The sequence below is a fragment of the Centropristis striata genome, chromosome 18, assembly GCF_030273125.1.
Source record: "Centropristis striata isolate RG_2023a ecotype Rhode Island chromosome 18, C.striata_1.0, whole genome shotgun sequence".
In the NCBI taxonomy this organism is placed as follows: domain Eukaryota; kingdom Metazoa; phylum Chordata; class Actinopteri; order Perciformes; family Serranidae; genus Centropristis; species Centropristis striata.
The window spans coordinates 5,274,849-5,295,672 of NC_081534.1; the positions used below are offsets into that span (position 1 = coordinate 5,274,849).

General features: G+C 41.0%; 1 protein-coding gene across 2 annotated transcripts in view; it reads right to left on the reverse strand.

The window, feature by feature from the left end:
• LOC131990615 (1-phosphatidylinositol 4,5-bisphosphate phosphodiesterase beta-1) overlaps positions 1-20,824 on the reverse strand; it is a 128,013-nt gene that overhangs the window by 84,179 nt on the left and 23,010 nt on the right. For both annotated transcript variants that reach the window (XM_059355689.1, XM_059355690.1), the window contains exon 3: positions 7,517-7,585. In XM_059355689.1, coding sequence (XP_059211672.1) covers positions 7,517-7,585 — 69 coding nt within the window. The remainder of the gene's footprint in view (positions 1-7,516; positions 7,586-20,824) is intronic.

Sequence of the window (20,824 nt, forward strand, 5' to 3'; positions counted from 1 at the left end):
CAGATCATGTTGCTCATGCACATATAATTACATCATAGAAACACACTTAAAATAATACTTCTGCATAGCATGGTTATTATCAGACTCCACACACAATAATAAATCATTGGCTCATAGATAAGCTCAAACAGACTTGCTATAAATGTTGGGCATCACAATGTACAATATGCCACCCCCAGCAAATGCACCTGCATACTCATCAAAGCTGTTATTAGGCTATGCTTGGTGATTTTACTGCCCTGCCACTGTAAAGGAAACCAGAAATGAAAGCTTCTGCAGACTGTTGGGACACGCTGCACCTATCAGCACGGGTCGTATATCTTGACCGTCCGTCATCCAGTTTGTTTCAGCTGCACGCACTTGTAGTGACAGCATACAGTGTTCATTACAGCTCACAGTATACCAAGCACACCATGCACCGTCACTGAACTCATGTCACCTAATATTTCCTTGCTTTTCCAGCTATTCATCTTGTCATGGCTGTGTCCAGGGTCAAACAAAGACTTTGCCCACTATTACATCGATAGATTTGAAGGGCTGTGATTGTTGCAGCTGGAGCACATACTGTGACCCCGTCCTTCATCGATACAGCCCAGACAGCACAGATGATGGAAATAAACTCTGCCACAGCAAGAGCCTTCAAGCACCTCGGAAAGCAGAAGCTGCTGTAAAGAGATTAAACAAGCTTTCCCTGCAGTAGAAATGCATTTAAAAGAACATGTTATTATCTTTTTTCATATTTTTTTTAAGCTTTAAGTGATGTGGTATAAAAAATTCATGATCGAGGTCTGATTTGTAACTTAACTTGGGTAAAGAACAGGGAAAATGTGGCTACGCACTTCTCCACATTTCCAAAAATAAATTCCAGGACATTGATTTTGTCTGAACCGTTTCATGTTTACCATCTGAACTATGTAATCACTGCCTTAAACACAGTCATAACACAGCCGCTTTGAATGTGCATTGGATAAGGGCACATCTAAACCCTACAGTAGCTTGCTGTGTACTCAGAGGAGCTGTTTAGCACTTACTGCTGTGGGAGATGGAGCTTTAGCCGACTTTGTTGGCCAGACAGAGCGGTGGTGATAATGGCCTGCTGGCCTCTCCTGGATCCTGTTACACTGCTGGGGACACACAAGCTGCTCTGTATTTAGCAGCAGTCCTCTCTGCTGAGAGCTTAGACTGTAACAGAGCTGGTGGCCACTTCCTCTCACCTCACAATAAAAGTATGAAGGAACAAAAAGCTCCGGAGGAAATGAATATCGCAGCCTTGATTCTGCTGCCGACTTCAGTCCGTTCATTTTATCACTACAAGGAAAGCCAAAGAAAAATATAATCCTTTATTTTTTTTCCAATTTAAGAGTCACTTTTTTTTTATACAGCTCCTAGAATAAACTGTCCATCTTTTAAAATTACCCACATCATTTATTTAGTGTTATGGCTGCATAGTGTAGCAGCATGATTATGGTTATGGTTGGAGTTGTGAGTGATTTCCATGTGTTTCTCTGCTGATAACAGCGACTGAACCAGTCAAGACAGCCAACCTTTGTAAACTATCCTCTTTGACAAGACCCCAGAAATCAATTTGTTCCCTTCTCACTTGATTGTGATTATTTTAACCTCAAGCATGGCTTTGTGTGTGTGAAATTCACCAATGCAACCAGAAAATGCTATTTTGAGTGCAACGACATCCAACAGCCATCTGTTACACTCAATAGCCGTGCTTCCATTCAGTTGTCAAGCTAATTTTAAGCAAACTTTTGAAATGTGAATTAAGCCATGTTCCCGTCAACTGGTTTGGAGTAAATCAACGAGGGTATAGCCTAGTTTTGTCAGAACTTGGCGCTATAGGCTGGCGCATAGCTGCAAGAGCAGAATGGGTTGCAAACCAGAAAGAAGACAAGTTACCTTGGCCATCAAACCCATCAGAAAGTGAAGAAGATGTTTGAGGAATTTAAGTTTAGAGTGAGTTTAGATGATAATTTAATTGACTAAGGTGTTTTCTCATCCTATAGTCACTTAACCCAATCTCAAACCTCCCAAAAAACTAAAAAAAAACCTCTAAAAAACTGCAGAATGTCAATGTTCCCTAAACCAATAATTAGGCGGAGAAGAATTTTTTCTTTGTTCTGTTTTTCCAACGAGATCAGCCAAAAGGTGCAGATGTCTTAACGGTAGAAGTCTCTCCTTGAAACATTGCATCTGGTCTAAATGGTTTAAAGTACAACCTGTGGGCCAATGCCAGAGTGTGACTTTATTTTGATATATTATATTTTAATCCTCTGCTGCCCATTTCTAAACCTTCACTTACAATATCTTATAATTTATAGACCACTCGGCTAGTGTCAATCTGCACCATCAGGCATTTGTCAAGTTAGGAATGACAACTTGTAGAAAGCTTCTGGATGCATGGTAACTCTGTCCGGGATTTCGGTGGACAATTTACGATGTCAGTTTCTCTGCAACTGTCAATCACACGCTGGCTCCCTTAATTGGCACTCTATCATCAAAACTTTGAGCACCCTTGCTATACCCTATTTAGCCCATCAACTTTTTTTCAGCAAAAGAAAAAAAACACCTCTAAAAAGAGAAAACTTTTTGGAAAAGTTCCACCAAATTATGCCCTTTCCAGTCAGCTTTTCTAATGTGTAACTTAAAAATGCACATATAAATGCATAATGGAAACACAGCCAGTAAGTAATCTATGGAATGGGTGAGCTACACGATATCTTGTGTAAGACTTGGGCAGACTCAGTCTGGGGTAAGATAAAGATATCTGAATGATCAGAACACATTCTGCCCTCCTGCAGTGAAACAGCAGCCATGCTTGATTTCTTACTTTCATTATAAGAGAATGAAGTCTGTGGTATAGAACATTAAATCATTAAAGTTTTCCATTTTTAAAGACGTATGTTACAACACTGAGCACAAGTAGGACATTTCTCAGACAGATATCAGTTTGGTTGTCAAAGAGACGGAGAGAAAGCATGTAATTTCTTCTGTCAGACACCTACTGTAAGCAGCATGGTGAGATGCTGATTACATTTTCCTCCTGCCTGTTCTGCTAGGAAAGAGCAATTCAGACGAAAGAACACTTCCAGAAAGTGGAGGGAGGGCCTGACAATATGCCCCTAACAGAGTGAAGTAAATGTTATATGAACACAGTTATGAAGAAGTTAGTTGCATATGCACACAACAGATTGCAGATGTTTTAGTTGTTGGGCTGGTGCTGAGGAGAGGGAACATGTTGTGCAGGAACAAGCTAATCTGCTGATTCGATAAAGAGAAAATATGAATGGATGGGTTGGAACAGTGGGGCCTGGTACAAGGGACATTTTTTCACTAAAAGTATAGAATGTACTATGAATAAATACATACATACATTCTATACAAATGTGTTAAGTAAATGAATGACTGTTCAGGCAAAGGATTAATTTTCCCTTTACTTTTTGCTCCTCAATGCCCATATCAAGGATTTAATGAGCCTGAAATAGCCTCCAGGATATTTCTTTCTTTCAGATTTTCTATTGAAGTGAGAAAACATTCTGTTGATCTAAGTCTGATCTAAATTGTTTTCTTTCCTGTGTCCATGGCTTTTGTTTTGTTGAATCTATTGTTGTTGTTTTTTAATCTATGAACAAGGCGAAAATCATTTTGGCAGGTTAAAATAGCTGTTTGTTTGTTGTTTTCTTTACTCGTTTCAGCCACAAGAGGCTGAAGTGCACCACTCACCCATAAATTCCCGTTCTAAATTGGACTAAAATCCTCCATTTTTGTTCAAGCTGAATTTTGATTTCTACATCCACTACAGACACAAGGTACATATTATATTGTGTGTTAGCAAGATATGTAACATTACTGTCACGTCTTGTTGTATGCATTTTTTTACTGCATGTATGACTTTTTTTTTTTAACTGCCTCTCAGGGTTTCTGTAGATTTTGGATTGGAAGATGAGAACTGTTTGCCTTTCCATGTTAGAAAATAAATTGCTGACTCATAAAGACAGTATAAGGGAGGCTGCAAAATACCAAAGACAGGCCAATGTGCATGTAATGTCAGGTGGTTCTTAAATAAATATTTTAGTGTCATGTGTCTCCAGAGATCAGCTGTACCTTTGTCATGTTTAATACTGTAGATAGGGATGCTGCTGTCCCATTCTTTACCCAAAAACTTACACTAGAAGGTCAATATTGGCTCTTTAAGCTACAATTTGAAGCTGAGAACACTACCAAATAATACTAAATATGTGCACATAAAAGTAAAAGAAAAAACAGATTCATCCAGCTGATTAAAAAGATGCAGGTGCCACTACCAAAATTAAACAAATACTCACTTCCTTGCCATACTCCATGACAGCCATGCATGTAAAAAGAATCATGTAGATTTAGAAGTTACAGCAAATGCTTTAGTTAGCTTTGTGCCCTCTATTATCTGTGTTGAATATGGAAAATCTGCCAGCTATTTGTGGGTATATGAAGTGGAAGATTATTAGCGCTGTGCTTTGCTCACTAGACCTAAGGATGATTTATTCCTGGAGCCACCCGTCAAACAAAGGTTGCCTCTTGTCATTCTGACAAGCGGCCAATCTAATCAGCTTGAATTATGATGGGGAGGACACATGCTAATTAGCATCATCATCCTGAGCATGGTAGAACAAAGGACACTGTTTTTAATCATGTTTTGTTGTTCTACTCAGCCCTAGTGTGTTCACGTATACAGTTGTAATTGAACGCCAGACCAAATGTGATAGTGAACGATACTCTCCGTCAAATTTATTTGTGTGTATGTGTGTCTACACTGTGAAAATGTATGAATCATGACTGAGTAGATGGAGCCCGTGTGGGCAGGGTGGCACAAGTTCATCAGAGGGCAGACATACCACCTACACACAGCGAGGAGCCGATGAACACAGCCGAAGTGTGCTCCAAATCTTAATGGCGTTCAGACAGAAATTCTGATGGAGCTCAAAGACAATGTGAAGTAACTTGAGCTGTAGTAGAAGCGAAATCTCAAAAGAGGCAAGCCAAAACAGCCTTTCCATCTGGAGCCCATTTCAAGGCAGTCTGTTGAGAATGATTGCATTGGAGTCTGACAATATTGGGCTGAGTCGTGGGACTCTTGAGTGGCACAATAAAAGCACTTCTGAAGCTTTTTACCAACATGTCATTGCAAGTTCAACATCTCATCTCGGCTTGGTGAGTGTGTTGGTTTCCAGCAATTTGCATGAATGAGTGAATGCTGCTAAGGGAGCTCTTGAGTGAGAGCAGAAGTAACGTTACCAGCTTTAAAGAGTATAGAGAGCATATAAATATAAAACCAACAGCTGGGACAACAAGACAGTAAAAATAGGAGTTCTGTATGCACCATGACTTGCAGAGTAATACGTTTAAACTTGAAATGTTAATGGGGAAAAATTATTTCCTCTCTCAGTCTGCTTCTTCGTCAATTTCATCTCTCATGCACTTCGATACAACCATGGACACAGCTCTAATGTATTGATCCGTTTCAATGTTTTACATTTTTAAATGTCATTATACCCCCAGACCTGAAATTAAAGCCAATGAGGAAGTGCCTTAAACCTGCATTCTTTCTAATAACCAGAAGGGGGCGACTCCACTAGTTGCAAAAATAAGTCAGTTTGTATGAAAGTCAATAATAAAATGCCCCTATTTCTCACTGGATTTAGTACCTCAGTAAAAATGATCCAATTTAGAGAAAAATTGACGATAAAGCAGAGTAAGCTTTATTGCAGATATGTTATTTTATAACTCACAGTATGTATTTAGTCCATCAAAGTTAACTCCAACATATTGTTCACTTAAAAAGCATTCAGCAGGACTACAAGACACTCTAAAGACTCAGCTAGAACTCGAGACTTCAAACTAGTCAACAGAGACTTCAAGGTGACTATGTCCAATATTTTTATACAGTCTATGATACTGTACTTTTCTCAAAAGTGTCTTCTATTGTCAACCTATTCAGAGGTCCTTAGCTGTCTATATCAATAGTATGTGTTCTGCCTAACCAACACCCTCATTTTCAAGATTTTTGCTGAAATTCTTTCAGCTTTTGTGCATTTCTTTCAAGTTGAAGTTAACAGCACAATGATCCTGGCAACAACCTTCATCATTCTGAAAAGGTCCTTAAAAGCTGTGAAGGGGAGATGCTTGAGAAGCAAGCCATGAAAAGCGCTGTCCACTTGCAGCAACGGTTGTCTGGTATTATCCGTGCTTGGTGCCTGACATCTTCCTTTGACCTCGCATCATCTCTGTCCTTCCTCTCATCTCTCATTTCTCTCGCCTTCTTTAGGCCTTACATAAAAAGCTCCCCTTTCCCTGCTCTCATCCCCACAGTCACTTCATTCCACCCCCTCCCCTTCCTCCCCTTCCTCCCTTTCCTCTCCTCATCCCATCAACTCTTCAGACACTGTGTCTCACTGGTGCTCCCATTACAATGCCCAGGGTGCATCACCGCTCCATCACCCAGTAATGGATTTCCAATGCTTCGACCATCTTACCTGTCACGTGGTCATGTCTCCTCCCTGGGTAGCATCACTCTGTAAGCTGTTTAGAAATGCATGAATCCTCTCTGTGTTATTGTGCTCATTCCATCATTACTCACTCCCCAGACAGAGCAGCAGTGCGCGACCCCCACTCGCTTCTCCCGCTGCACGAGTCAAAACGATGAAATCTGCCGCTATGTAACAGCAGCTTATCACAAGACTGACTAGATCTAATAGACATGTGAAATTGAGTCATTAAGAGGGGATATATAATAAGAAAGTGGAATAGAATGCAGGTTATTGTTCATCATCACTCCGTAAGTGGGAAATTAACTGCGAGAACTGAATTTGGCTTTATATTAGCAACAGAATGTGCCAGAGTCATTGACAGTTGCAGGGTGCCAGATTAAAAAAAAATATGTGTACAAATTCTTCACTCATTCCTCATAACCGAAGCACTTTAATTAGCTGTGAAATAGCAATTTGAATACCCTGGAAACCATCCATGTATTGTGTGGGTTAAAATTCAAATCAGTCATTTCTTCACTTTCTCGTTTTTGTCTTCACCTAACTGTCTAAAAATGATACAAAAAATGTGCAAATACACTACATCCATTTCTGTACATACAAGTGTCATGGTTAAATGTCAAACATTACAACCATCTGAGCCTGTTTCAATACTGTCTGTAACAGAGTTCATGGGCAGATGGATGCAGACAGCGTCTGCTTCATTGATGGGCTGACACCCACTCATGGCTTTCATTTCTGTGCAAAAATAAACACTTACAAAGCATATCATCACCAAAATAAGCTATCCTCTGTCCTTTCAGTACACTGCTCAATTTGTTCCCAGAGCCTCAACAGATAAAAGCAACAACAATATTGAAATATTGTTCTTGATTCAATATATCATATTGCAGAGAAACCAAAAAAACAACCACAATGCATCTACATTCATGTGTTTTCATGTGTATGGCTAAACAAGCAACTCAAATCAGTCCATTGAGACTTACCTTTGGCGTTTTGGTGCACTTTCCATTTCTAGCATCTTTTATGTACGCTATATCCAGCAGGTCTGTATCCTGTTAACAAGAAGAAGCACAGGTCAATCAGTATCAATGTCAAATAGGTTTTACAACCCTGAATCCAAAAAACAGAATGCATCAAATTAAGAATTCAGAGTGTACATTTACACAAACATGTTAGTCAGTTTTAGCATAAAATATATTGTCTTTGTACACAAAGACATTCTGTATCCATTAGGGATCCAAAGCAATAGGAAACATTAAAGCGACTCTTTCCGTTTCCAAGCCTGCCACCTGTGTTTAGGGAGACACATTAGCCTCAAAACCAGATGCCATGTGGGAGTCATTCAGTGTAGATAGATGAAACCCTAATGACACGTTGCACTGCAGCATTGCCATTGCAGTGCTGCGTACAAAATTAGGACAAAAGTGTAAAGTTCCCATGTGGAGCAGTGACCTGTCTAAATGAGAACTTGCTTTTCCCAGGCACAAAAACACAAAATAGGCTTTTGGATTTTCTCATGAAACCAAAGAAAAGGGAGCAGATTGTGTTTCAGGACAGACAATATCCTCATCTGCAACACACCACTGGAATCACTGCTGGCAAGGGAAAACACTCAACACTCAGTACACAATGTCCTGCTGCTCTGCCATAACACCTTGTCGCGGCTTGGCTGGAGTCAATGTGAGAGGTGGTCAGCTGGCGAAAAAAACACATAAAATCACATAACACAACACACAACACATAAAAACACATAAAATCTCCCCCTAATAAACACAGCCTTAAAAACACTATGAATAACAACATCATGATTTAACCAAAACGTTAAGTTAGACTCTCCTGTACAGCATTGTCAGTAAATGGGATACTTGGCTCCATGTTGATTCATTATTGATACAGCAGTGATGGAAGTACGTCAGGGCTTCTTGTTCCATCTTACAGCTCCGACACGTCACACAAGTGTGATGCAGACACAGAGTAGGACAGAATAAGAAATAAGAGCACTGAAATATTGACACCGTGAAGTAATGTGCATAGACAAAGCTTCGTTACATCTTTGTGCAAAGCAATGAACTTTCCTTTCTTCCTCTTGAAATTATAGATGTTAAACAAATTATAGGAAGAGAGTCAAAACATATTTTAATGGCTGAAAAGGTTCTGATTGATCAGCTATAACTATCTTACTTCTCTTCCTAGTATAATATCCTAAATATTAATTTTAAGTGTTTTAACATATGTATTAATATTATTATTATTATTATCATCCTTTTTAATGATAATAAATGTAATTGTAACTACATTTTTACATTTAATTTTTTTTAAAATTCCTGTCACTTTGTCTATCGGTAGGAAGTGGCAGAGGGATGTAGAGATGGAGGAAATACTTTACATAATAAAGTTGTGATCGAATGAAAAAAAATCAAAAAAACTGTATTTGGGGGCCAGAAAACATCAAAACATGCAACACTGAAGAAGATTAAGCATCCCTCTCTTCCATGCAGAGTTCAGGAAGGTCTAGCTGTATCCATCTATAAGTGGGCATACATCACAGATAGCATCCATCAAGTCATTTGTCTGTCCATTCTTTCAGTACAATACATTGATGTACTGTTACTGTTAATGCTCATTTGCGAGCCTATTGTCCTTTAAAGAGCCAGTCATTTGGCGACAAAATGCACACAAAATGCCATCAGATGCATACAGAAGGCTCCTGCTACCTTCCTTCAGTCACCACATCACTTTATCAGTCTCTCCATCTAAGTGAGAGGGAGCCAACACATGAAGTGGAAAATTAACCACAGTGAACTGTGTGTCCACTCAGCATTATCTTGGGACACAAGGCGCAACTGGGGCTTGACTCAATCTCCAGCTGCTCTCTATCTGACCATCTCAAGGCCATGAGGGTTGTGGAAAATTGCACACTTTCATTCTTGCCTATCTACAAATCCATACCCACCATAGTGGTCTAAGTTTATATTTTTATTTACAAAAAAAATAATTTGAATGTTTACTCTTTGTGCCTGATTTTGACTAATTCTATGAACTGAAAGAGGTAGAGACTGTATCTTTAAGTATAAGAATAAATCACAATGACAATTCGACCACAGATCATTTATTCGCTGCCACATCGGTAGTATGTTTTCCCTCTAAAATCAGGTTCAGTATCAGCTGTAAAAATCCCATATTGGTCAGGCCCTATTTCATAAAGACAATTTATTAATTTATTTATATCTATTGAATTTACAGAAAACCTGCTATATCATAATGATATTGTTGTCAAGATATAATATCAGATATATCCCAAGAGAAGATTTCGGTCATATCCAACAGCCCTACTTGGCAACTAGAGATCATAAAAAATGTGGCCACTCTGCTACAGTTGATGCACAGCCACTGTCTGTCTCCATATACTGTAAGAGGCGGAAATTAAAGCACTCTATTCTATGGCTGCAATCCACAAGGACAAGTTATTCTTTTTTCTGCAGTGCATAGCATCAATTAGGCTGTCCCTGCCTGCACAGAGAGAGCCTCTGAGTCAAAGGTTAACGCCTACATCGGGTCTGCAAATGCTTGCCTTTGAAGTCTCTTTAGAGAGATGGAGCTCTGCACGGGGGCCTGCTGGAACAGTGGGATTTCAGGAAGCCGCTTGCTGATGGGGACCTTTTATGTGCCCTCAAGCCCTGCACAGTTAACACAGCTCCAAGCAGGTTCAGCATTACTGGTTAAGTGTTAACCTATGGAGTTGACTCATTAAAAGGTAAAGCAACCTGCCTGTATGGATGACAAGCTGCTCACACAGTGTGTGGCGAAGACGGTACACGTGTAGCTATTGCCATAACATCCAAAAGCACGTGTCAGCATTCCTGCGCAGAGGCTTACTCATCGTGCAGATGTAAATAAAAGTTGATGCCAATGACATTTTATTTATATTGACTTGGATTTATAATTGCAGACACTGCAGTTAGTTAATTAAAATTCTTTCTTTCAGCCTGGCAGTCAGGCCATTATTTATCCAGTTCAATTTCCCTCATTTATTTCTGATGACATATGTTCTTTATCTGTTCTTTAACAGCTCAATTCTGTCATCTGTCTTTATTTATCACCCAGTATCTCGCTGTGCCTTCCTCTCCCTCATTTCCCTCCCTCTCTCCAGGCATTTCTGTGTGCATCAAAACAGTGAGCGGGGATCCAAAGCCTATTAAGATCCACGGCACGTCCAGGAAGCAAGCAGGGCCAACAGGAGAAAAAACTACAGAAATTAATGAACATGCTTAACATACACTGGCCCTGGGCTGTGTTTTCTGTGCCTGAGTGATTGTCTATCTCTGCTGTGGAGCTGCTGTTCATACATCTGCAACATGCCGTCTTTCTTTTAAAATGAAACCCATTCCTTTTCCCAGCTGCATGTAAGCAGGGTGGTGTGTATATGAAACTTTGCAAGGAAATTCATCATTGATATATGAGTCATTCTGCTGTCAAATATGCCTCTGCTTCAGGCACTTTGTACATCTAATATACTGTATATATCATATCCCTGTGTTAGACTACTCTTTGCTTTCCTTTAATTTGAAGAACAGTGAGTTCACCAGCGTATGAAATGTAATGTACAAAGCTTGACTTGAGGCTAACCAGAAAAAATTCTGTTACAAGGTTTGAATAAAACAGTCTGAGTACATAGAATGGGGTTCGCAGAGTGTGGCCAGGTTGGTTTGTTTCATAAGAAAGAGTTCTGTTGCCCTTTGAAGCAACAATCTGTCAAAGCTTTAAAGGTACAAGCGAAGGAGGGATGTGCCGGCGTGAGAAAAAAAGGGAGACGGTTAAGGAAACACGGAATGGGTGGTAGAGGTAGAGACTGAGAAAGGGATAAGTGGAAGTGGGGAGACTGAAAGCCACAGGTTTGCTCGCTCATTTACCAACAGCATGCTTGACAGCCTCCAGGTTCAAAATGGATGTGCACTCCACAGGGCTCAGGGCCTCTGCTGAGCAACGGATACAAGAAGCAGAGAAAGTGAAGGCAGGAAGGAGGGAGGGAGGGAGGGAGAGGTGAATACTCAGAGAGCAAATGAAGCAGAAGAATTTTTGAGCCAGGAGGTTTGTCTGTCGGGCGAAAATATACAGGTTTGTTACAGTCGTGAGGCTTTTGTCCTTTGATGATGGGATCACGATGGACGACTGAAGGTACTATTGACGATTTTTTTTCCCTACACTGATACTAAGACAAATGTAACTAACTTACTATAAGAACTAAAATCTCTCAAAATCTAAAAATCACCTCTAGAATCAGCACAAGACATCTAACAGTCACCCTGCTTCCTGGCTGCTAAGGGGCTGCCGGGGGACGGCTGCAGGGGCTACATCACAGTAAGCTGGCTCACTAAGGCTACTAGGGGCTAGCTAACTACAGCAGCTTATGTTAACGATTGTGCTTCCATGGTGTGGAGCCGTGCTACCAATTCACCAAGCATTGCCTCTAACTTGGAAAATAAACTACATTTATTACATGTAGCATTGTCAATAAAGCAGGCAGAGGAGTAGTTAAACATGCGACATGCCAAGAAAGAGAGAGCAGTGGAGAGAAGCTATCGCTAGCTGCTAAACTAACGGAATATTCATGACATGTAAACAACTGTGGGATTAGCGAGAAAGTCACTAAAAGAAGGAGAGAGCTATGACTGCTTGGGTAGAACTACTGTAACTTTAAATGTGAAATGGATAATGAGCCATTGTAATGAAGAATATAACAAAATTAAATGTGGTGAGCTAGCACAGCAAGAATGCGCTAAAAGTAACACACAAGAAGCGTTGCTACAGGAAATGAAGCCTTGCACTTACAGCAGCACGTCATGTCAGCCAAATTGGAGGCAGGACAGCCAAGCAGGTGTAGCCAGTTTGTTTTATTGATTATAATGGAAGCGTAGTGTTGCAGCAGCCTTTCAGCAACAGGCTGTATATGTTACGTGTTTAATATAGCAACAATATTGCAAGGATCACATTTTCAGGAAATCCATAATAACAATAATACAAGAAGAATAAAAAGAAAGAGTTAAAACAAATAATTTATCTGCTAACAAGCATTTAATGGTTAATCCCATTGTGTCATGTTTTATCTACAGCAATGCATGTTGATGTCTTATGCAGGTTGCTGGCCGGTCGGAAGTGGTTTGCTTACAGGACTGCTGACAGGCTGCTGGTTTATGTCATGAGGTCACACAGATTATACTGGTATAACATGTCGGAATGGCCCCTCCCCCCTCCGTGCCACCTCAAGGACCAAAATAAGCTCTCATAAATGCAGCATGTGTGCAAGGACTCTTTGGAAGCCTGGGGAGGGTTTCGGCTCTCCACATACAGCACACACGACTTAGAATGCAAAAGAAGTCAAAGATAAAATAGATGGAAGTTTAGGTGACGCTGAACGACATGAGAGTATTGCATAACAAACAACACTGCTGCATGCTCTGTGCATAAGAGTTTTCAAAGACCCGTTGACTCAGGGTCAGGGGACTCTGGGCATGGATGTGTTCCACTCCGCATAAACAGAGCTAATACGAAGCTGGGCAGGTGCTGCGCCTGTCCCTGTGAGTGGCCCTCCAGTGACACTTGGCTGCCAGGAAGCATGTACTGTTATGAGAGAAAATGGTTTGTGGAGAGCTGTGCTTGAACTTGGTTGAGAGTCACATCCACTCTGCTGCTCCACTCTTGGGTTCCATTGCGACTCTAACAGCCCCACTGTGATGAAGTCACAAACCTCCTCACCTGAAGAGGTCCACTTAAGAGATATATAGCGAGAGCTGCAAACAGACGAAAGGGGAGAAAGCTTGTATGTGGGAGGACATTTTGCACCCACAGTTCTGCACATTAACGTGTGTGTGTAAAGATCTTGCTCTAAGGTTCTGAAGGCTGCCTCTTTTTCTTATCAGTAGTCTGAGATGGCTTAGTATAGGCCCTATTACATTTTAAATCATTTCCATGGATTAAATACTTTATTAGGCAGTATGAAGTGGAAAATGGCATAAAAAGTGAGAGAGAAATGAGGTATGGCATGCGACAAAGGCCTTGAGCCAAATTGGAGAGTCTGACATTGCCATGAGGCTGCCTGAGGGCCCATTTAAACTGAGCACCTAATTCACTCTGTTTTTTCATCCATCCAACCCGTTCCATCTCCCCAGCTTCTCTCTCTTCCTCTGCAGCATAAAAAATCAAAAGCAAATCAAAGCTCAGTCATAAGCAACAGAACAATTTCTTTTTACAGTATGAATTAGATGCATTTACACCACAGCAGTTGTGTCTTTTTCCTCTAACTCTAACAGTGGTTACTGGTTTTACAAAGGTTTCTGTGTGCAGTTGAATGGGCTGCTCATGCATCCACTCAGAGAGATGTTTCAAACATTCATTTCTGACCTTCGGCAGTGCAAAATCTGGGTTTTCCAAAAGGGTAATGTCCTCTATCTCAGCCAACAGACTAATGTGGTGTGTGGATGCTGAGATCTCAGCCAGGCATTTCTAGCAAGCCACAATATGGGAGCAGCATAGTTTGGTTTGTCTTAAAGTCGAGATGGCTTGGTCCTGTGAAACACATCATGCTTTTGAGCATCTTAAAGTTGTGATGTGTTGGGCTCCGGATTTATCTGCAGCCAATTTTATTCTGACATTTAAAAGAAAAGTTAAAAGAAAATTAAAAAGTAAATGCAGTTGTGATGAAAATTGTTGAAATGCTCCAGAGCAGTCTAAAGCATTGTACGTGGGTTGGTGTTGGGGCTGCCACTGATGATTCTTTTTATTATCAATTCTAATCAGTGATTAATCTTCTGATTCATTTTTCATACGATTTATCTATGAAATGTCAAAAGAAATTGAAAAACTGTCCATCATTGATTCCCAGAGTGTATATGTTTTTATATATTTATTTGCATTTATTCCACAATTTTCGCTAGAGACAAATGATTATTTGGATGGATTAATTGACTCATTGTTTTAGCTCTAGTTGGCATATTACATGCTTTTTGCTCTCTACCCACTTCTGATATTTAACAGATCAGTTAGATAGTTTGCATATGGTGGGACTTTGGTGAATCTGAACTAACCCTTTAAAAACACCAAAGCCACAAAATAACACAAACAGGCTAAGAGATCAAGGTAGCAGTACATTAGTAAAACTCCTGTTTGAGTTTGAGTCCTGCTTTTAGCATAAAATGGCTTCAGGCTCCCGTTGAAAAGGACTGTCTGATGGCAAGGTAAAGCTGTGAAAATATTCTAATATAGCATACACTTAGACTGAGAGTGACTGTTTTAGGTGGCTAAATTACTTAATGACTACAGACCAGTAGCCCTCACCTCTCACATCATGAAGACCTTGAAGCGGCTGATTCTACGCCTACTGAGAGTTGAGGTCAAAGACAAACTCGACCCCCTGCAGTTTGCATACAAACAACACATGGGAGTGAACGATGCTGTCCTCTACATGCTTCACCGTGCCCTTGCTCATCTGGAGGAAACTGGTGCTTATGTGAGAATCATGTTCTTTGAATTTTCAAGTGCATTCAACACCATCCAACCCAACATACTCAAAAACAAGCTGACAGAGATGGGAGTGGATCTTTCCTTCATCTCCTGGATCACAGATTACCTGACAGGAAGACAACAGTATGTCAGGTTGGGGAACTGTGTTTCTGAGACATTAATGAGCAGCACAGGGGCTCCACAAGGCACTGTTCTGGCTCCATTCCTGTTCACAATGTACACAGGGGACTTCAAATAAAACTCTGAGTCCTGCCACATCCAGAGGTACTCTGACGACACTGCTATTGTGGCGTGTATCAGGAATGGACAGGAATCTGAATATAGGGATCTGACAAAAGCCTTCAGTGACTGGAGTCACAAGAACTATCTCCTACTGAACACCTCAAAGACTCAGGAAACTATCAGAGATTTCCACAGGTTCAAGCCCACCTTCAGTTAGTGAATACCTGTGGCGTGGACATGGAGGTGGTGCCAAGTATCTAGGTGTATACCTGGATAATAAGTTGGACTGGTCCCTAAACACAGACGCTCTCTATAAAAAGGGGCGGAGCTGCCTCTTTTTCTTCTTGAAGCTCAGATCTCTGGACATCTGTAGTAAGATGCTGCAGATGTTTTATCAGTCTGTGGTGGTAGTGTGTTGTTTTATGCTGCAGGCACCATCTGCTGTAGGTCATACACTGACTATACCCCACTTCAAAAATCAGAACAATCCCTTAAAGTCTGTGAAGGCTTGAAAAAAATCCTTATTGGTTAAAACTGCTAAAATTCTGAAATTTGTTTTAGTGAAGTTTTAGTGGAACCATTTTTGGATATCCATTAATTAATTTAGTTTAGTTTAGTTTTGTACACAATGCTTTTAAGCAGTCCCATTACTTTACAATAAAATGCTATGTCTAGCCTGCTAGCTCAACACAGACCGCTAAGCCAAGTTTCCACAGACTGAATGCAGGTGTTTAAAATGTAGGTACATACTTTCCCAAATGCTAGCAGGTAATGTAGTGAGGATAATATGAAAGCCAGTTGGAGAGATTGTGGACGGATCTGCTTTCAGAATGTAGGATTTACCCGCACCTTAAGGGATCTTTGAGTTATCTGTCAAGTCAGAAGCAGCATAACACTCTAGTTTATTCACAGGGCATATCTAGAAATACGATAAGAATTTATCTTTACGGATTTAAAACCACTCTCATTCTACTATAGCCACATTGTGCAGGAACTCCAACATAAACATGAATCTTAATGCGCCTTTTCAGGGGGTTGAATGAGGACAGCTAATAATATGTTGAGATAAGTCATAAAAAGATGAGCTATGTGAAAAATATGTATGTAATCAGTTTGAGTCGCGTTCATGGTGAGACAGATGGGGAGAGGACACAGGGATTAGAGGTCAGAGGGAAGAAAGGGGGAAAGGCAGCTGGGGAGGGATGAGGGAAGAGCCGTTATGTGGAGAAAAACACAGAGGCCGGGCGATGGAGGAGCGTGGCGGTGGCTGATAGTGGCTATCAGCAGCCGACACGCTCCACAAAACAACCAGTGCTGAGATAAAGGCCGCAGAAAGCTTTGTTCTATACATCAGCGCACACATTCATGCTTGCACACACATCAGGTAATACACACGCTCAGGAACACAACTCTATAGGCATAAACACTCACAAAAACTCCAACTCCAACTCCTCTCTATCATCAATCTGCAGTGTCTGCCATGTTCAGTCATTATAAACACTCGGGGACTGAGAGCGATGATGTGACCGGCTCTTCGGCTCACACTGGTCACCATTTTCCTTGGAGCGTGCTACACCAATCAGACACTGGACACACACGTGCAGACACACACCCGCGTGCACAGTGACGAATGGAGTGTAGTGAGGGATACTGGAGGGAGTGGAGTCCTCGCTGATAGATAGCAGAACCGAGTGGGATGACAGAGAAAGCAAAGCTGCTTCCCTCATCTGTCCATCATCCTCTGACGTTCTCTCTCACTCTGTCTTTGTTATGCTTCTGGCAGAATTTTTGCTTCCCCCTCTCCTCCTCCTTTCTTCACTTACTCTGTCCTCTCTTGTCCATCTCTGCCTCCACTGTCTTGGACATGTGCCTCCCTGTCTCATCCGTCTCACCTATCCTCGCCACGGACATCTGCCTCCTCTGTTCCTCCTCGTCCTGCCTCTCTCCATGCTCCCTTCCTGTCTCCTTGCATCTTGACAGCAGCTCTCGTGTCAATGGATGACGGTTCGCATCTTGTCTTGTCTGATCCCCTGCCGACGCGTGCACGCGCATGCTAACGCACCACCCCCATCCCTTACACCGCTCTTTCCACCCTCACTCCTCCACACCATTTAAGCCTGCTCCTCTTTCTCTGTCGCTTCCTTTAGGCTCCATGTGGACGGCTATTATCTGCTGCTGCCAAACATCTGAGATCCTGGTGCAGGTGACACACACTCAATGCATAAGCACACACACACGTAAAATCCCCAGATAGGAAAAATTCAAGTAATTAAAAGAAAATTAACAAATTAACACACTCACACACTATGATGCACTTGTACACACGTAAACACACACGCACACACGCACACGCACACACGCACACGCACACACACACACACACACACACACACACACACAAAACCTCACATACTGTTTTTATTTCGATTATAAAAATACAGTTTCTTTTGGGTTACTGGGCAGCATATAACGATATTCTTCTTCCCTGTGAATATTAAATTCACCATGTCTTTGCAGGTAATTCAAATGAAATTCTTGGCCTTGAAGCGATGGCTAAAAGGTACATTCAACCACACCAAGTCTTTATATTCACTTCTATGGGCTCAGAGTGATCAGTGTGCCTGTGTGTGCCCGGGCTCTCCACTGAAGTCCTTTGAGAATCACTGCCAGTGGCAGATACAGCGCAGGCTCTGGCTCTCATCTTTCACATCACCTCATTTAGACACCTCCTAAGTGCAATCCATGGGCCCTTTGAAGTCAGGACAAAGCAGATGGCAAAGAGAAATACATTTTTCACTTTCTTTCTGCAGGCAAAGCTCTCTGTATCTCTGTGTCTCTGTCTCTTTTTCTCTAAAATCCTTCTTCAAACACTCTTTGGCTATCGCTTCCACTCCCTGCACTCTGTTCTTCTTTCTCTGAGTAGAGCAGTTTGATCAGTAAACACTAAACACAGTGAGAGAACGATAAAGAAGAGTAGACGACAGGATCCTGGCAAAACTGATAACTTTACAAAATATGATTTACTTAAATGGCAGTGCAAGCACAGCAAAAAGCTCCTTTATCAAACTTGTGTGCTGTGTTTTGTATAAGAGATGTATTATGTGCACATTCTGTATCATCACCATTCAGTCAACTGAAGAGTCTGACTAAGGACCCACTTCAGGCATTTAACAAGATGTGAACAACTGAGGCCACAGAATATATAAGGATCCTTGACTAAAGCTAGACTAATACCGGATTTTTTAAGCCAATATAACAATATGACATTGGTGCTAATGTACACTGAGCATAATATTTTACATTGGAAGAATACACTTGAAAGTTCAGTCTGGTGGACAAACTATTTCATGGCAATCTTGTTTCTATATAACCTCAACATATCATATTATCATATTACATTTCTGTAATGCAACTTCTTGATAATTAGCAACAAAATACAAGCTGTTACCCAATAATCAGGGATAAACTTAAGTCAGCTTATAGACTAATATTGGTTGTAGGCAGATGTAAACATGGGCCATTACTGCTGGAGTGATTATCTTACTTGTAAACCCTCACAAATACAAAATAATGTATGGATGGATTTTATTTTTAACCGTTTTTGCTAAGACATATATCCAAGTGTGTCGATGTACGCGTATACAATTTAATGTTTTGGATTATTATTTCATGACATATTTCACATGGTTACAATGCAAGAAAATGTGGAATGCAAGTGGCATGATTACAGGCTGTCATTTGTCTTTTTTGATTGGTTTTAGAGCCACAAGACTGAAGAATATAAAGATACGGAAGATCAAAGATTGGAGCAGGATGAGACTATGCAACGAGGTTCAGCTAAGGCCTGCATCCATTCTTGTGTTGGCAGCCAAAGGCATTCAGAGTATGATAAGACTCAGCACTAAATAAATCCACTAGACATAAAAACAAATATTTTGTAAGTGCTTCCCGCGCCGTGACACACATTTTTTATAGAGAGACCCAAACATCAAAGATCTCTGCTTTCACTTTCAGTCAGAGTGTTCACTTCACCTGTGCCGCCGCAGTAATGGCAGCATCATGAGAGAACAAAGCACATTAATCAGTCTATTCTATTAGCCCTGCTGGTGTATCATTCAGACTCTACTCACAACCCACTGCTACTCAGAATCCAAGTGTTTTTTTATCCTCTTTCGCGTCAAAGTAACCACAGGCAATTATGTGTGTTTGTCAACAGGTCCTGAAAGCATTTGATTCAAATGATGGAGCGAAGCCACAGATGCACAGACAATACGAGCGTCAGCAGAGCACAATAAGGCTGCTGAGAAACTGTGCGTAAAAGGTTCCCTGCCACCCTGATTTCAGCTCGTCTGCTAATGTGCTGATAAAAACTAATTCTCCATGTCCCTCTCTTCCTCTCCTCTAATGGACGAGGTGTTGTTCCTCTCCCTCCCGTCATGTAACTCTCTCGAGGAAGGCTCTCGGAGTCGAGCTGGTATTTTAAGTATGGCAGACTGCTGCGCTTCTTGTCTTGCCCCAGAGCACCTCCAAGCTGTTTAAATTTGATACCTTCTTATCATTCTACCAAATTGAATTGACTTTGGTGGGGAAAGAAAGGCGACTGACCCACATTTTTGACACACTTAGTTGCTCGAGCGGAAATGGAACAGCGAGAGGAAGAGGGGAGTCTGAGGGAAATTTGGGGATGGACAATAGAATGATTGCTTAGCAGAAAACTTTCTAAATTCGCTCCAAAATTCTATTTACCAGTCAAAGAAAATTGAGTTGACAGGTCATGTCTGCACTGTGAGATACACACAACACTGTGATAGTGGACAAAATGTCCTAGTGAAACATTTACAGAGCCTGTCAGAGAGGGTTGTGGTTCAAGATGTAATGCCTTCTGTTGAGAGTGGCCTTTCTTGCACTTTATTTATCTTCGACAGGATTTCTCTCAACAGGATCTTAAGCTAAACAACAGAGTAGGTCGTTTGTCAGTACCACCTATAATAACCCGTATGACAACATTATACATACACATAAAGTTCGTGGTTGTAAAAAAAAGGCTGCAGTTTCTGTGAGTTTATGCTACAAAACCACTGATCTAGGTTTAGGGCAAAATAACTTCCTGGTAAGGTGTTCTTACCAGGAAGCAAATAAATGTACGTGAATGAATGAGTAGTTACGAGGGTGACCTGACTGCCGGAACTGGCATAGATCTGTAAAAACGGGAGGCGTTAATTCACATTTGTTTACTTCCAACATTTGTTGAATCCATTCACCTCCTCTCCGTCCCTCCCCGAGCACAACCTACGCAATTTAAACTCTGCATCGCCATCATTCATTAATAGTACGGCCACTAGAGGGCGGCAGATGACGGTCTAAAACGTAAATATACGTTGTATTTTGCTGCCTGTACAAACGGGAAATCAGTCTCATTTATTTTTTCCTTTTATTCAGTTTGGTGCGTGTCTATACAGAGATACTTAGAGATAATCTAGAATAAAGGCCAAAATGAGTCCCTTAGCGTGTTGTTAATAAGCTTTCTGATACCAACATTCGGAGATGGAGAG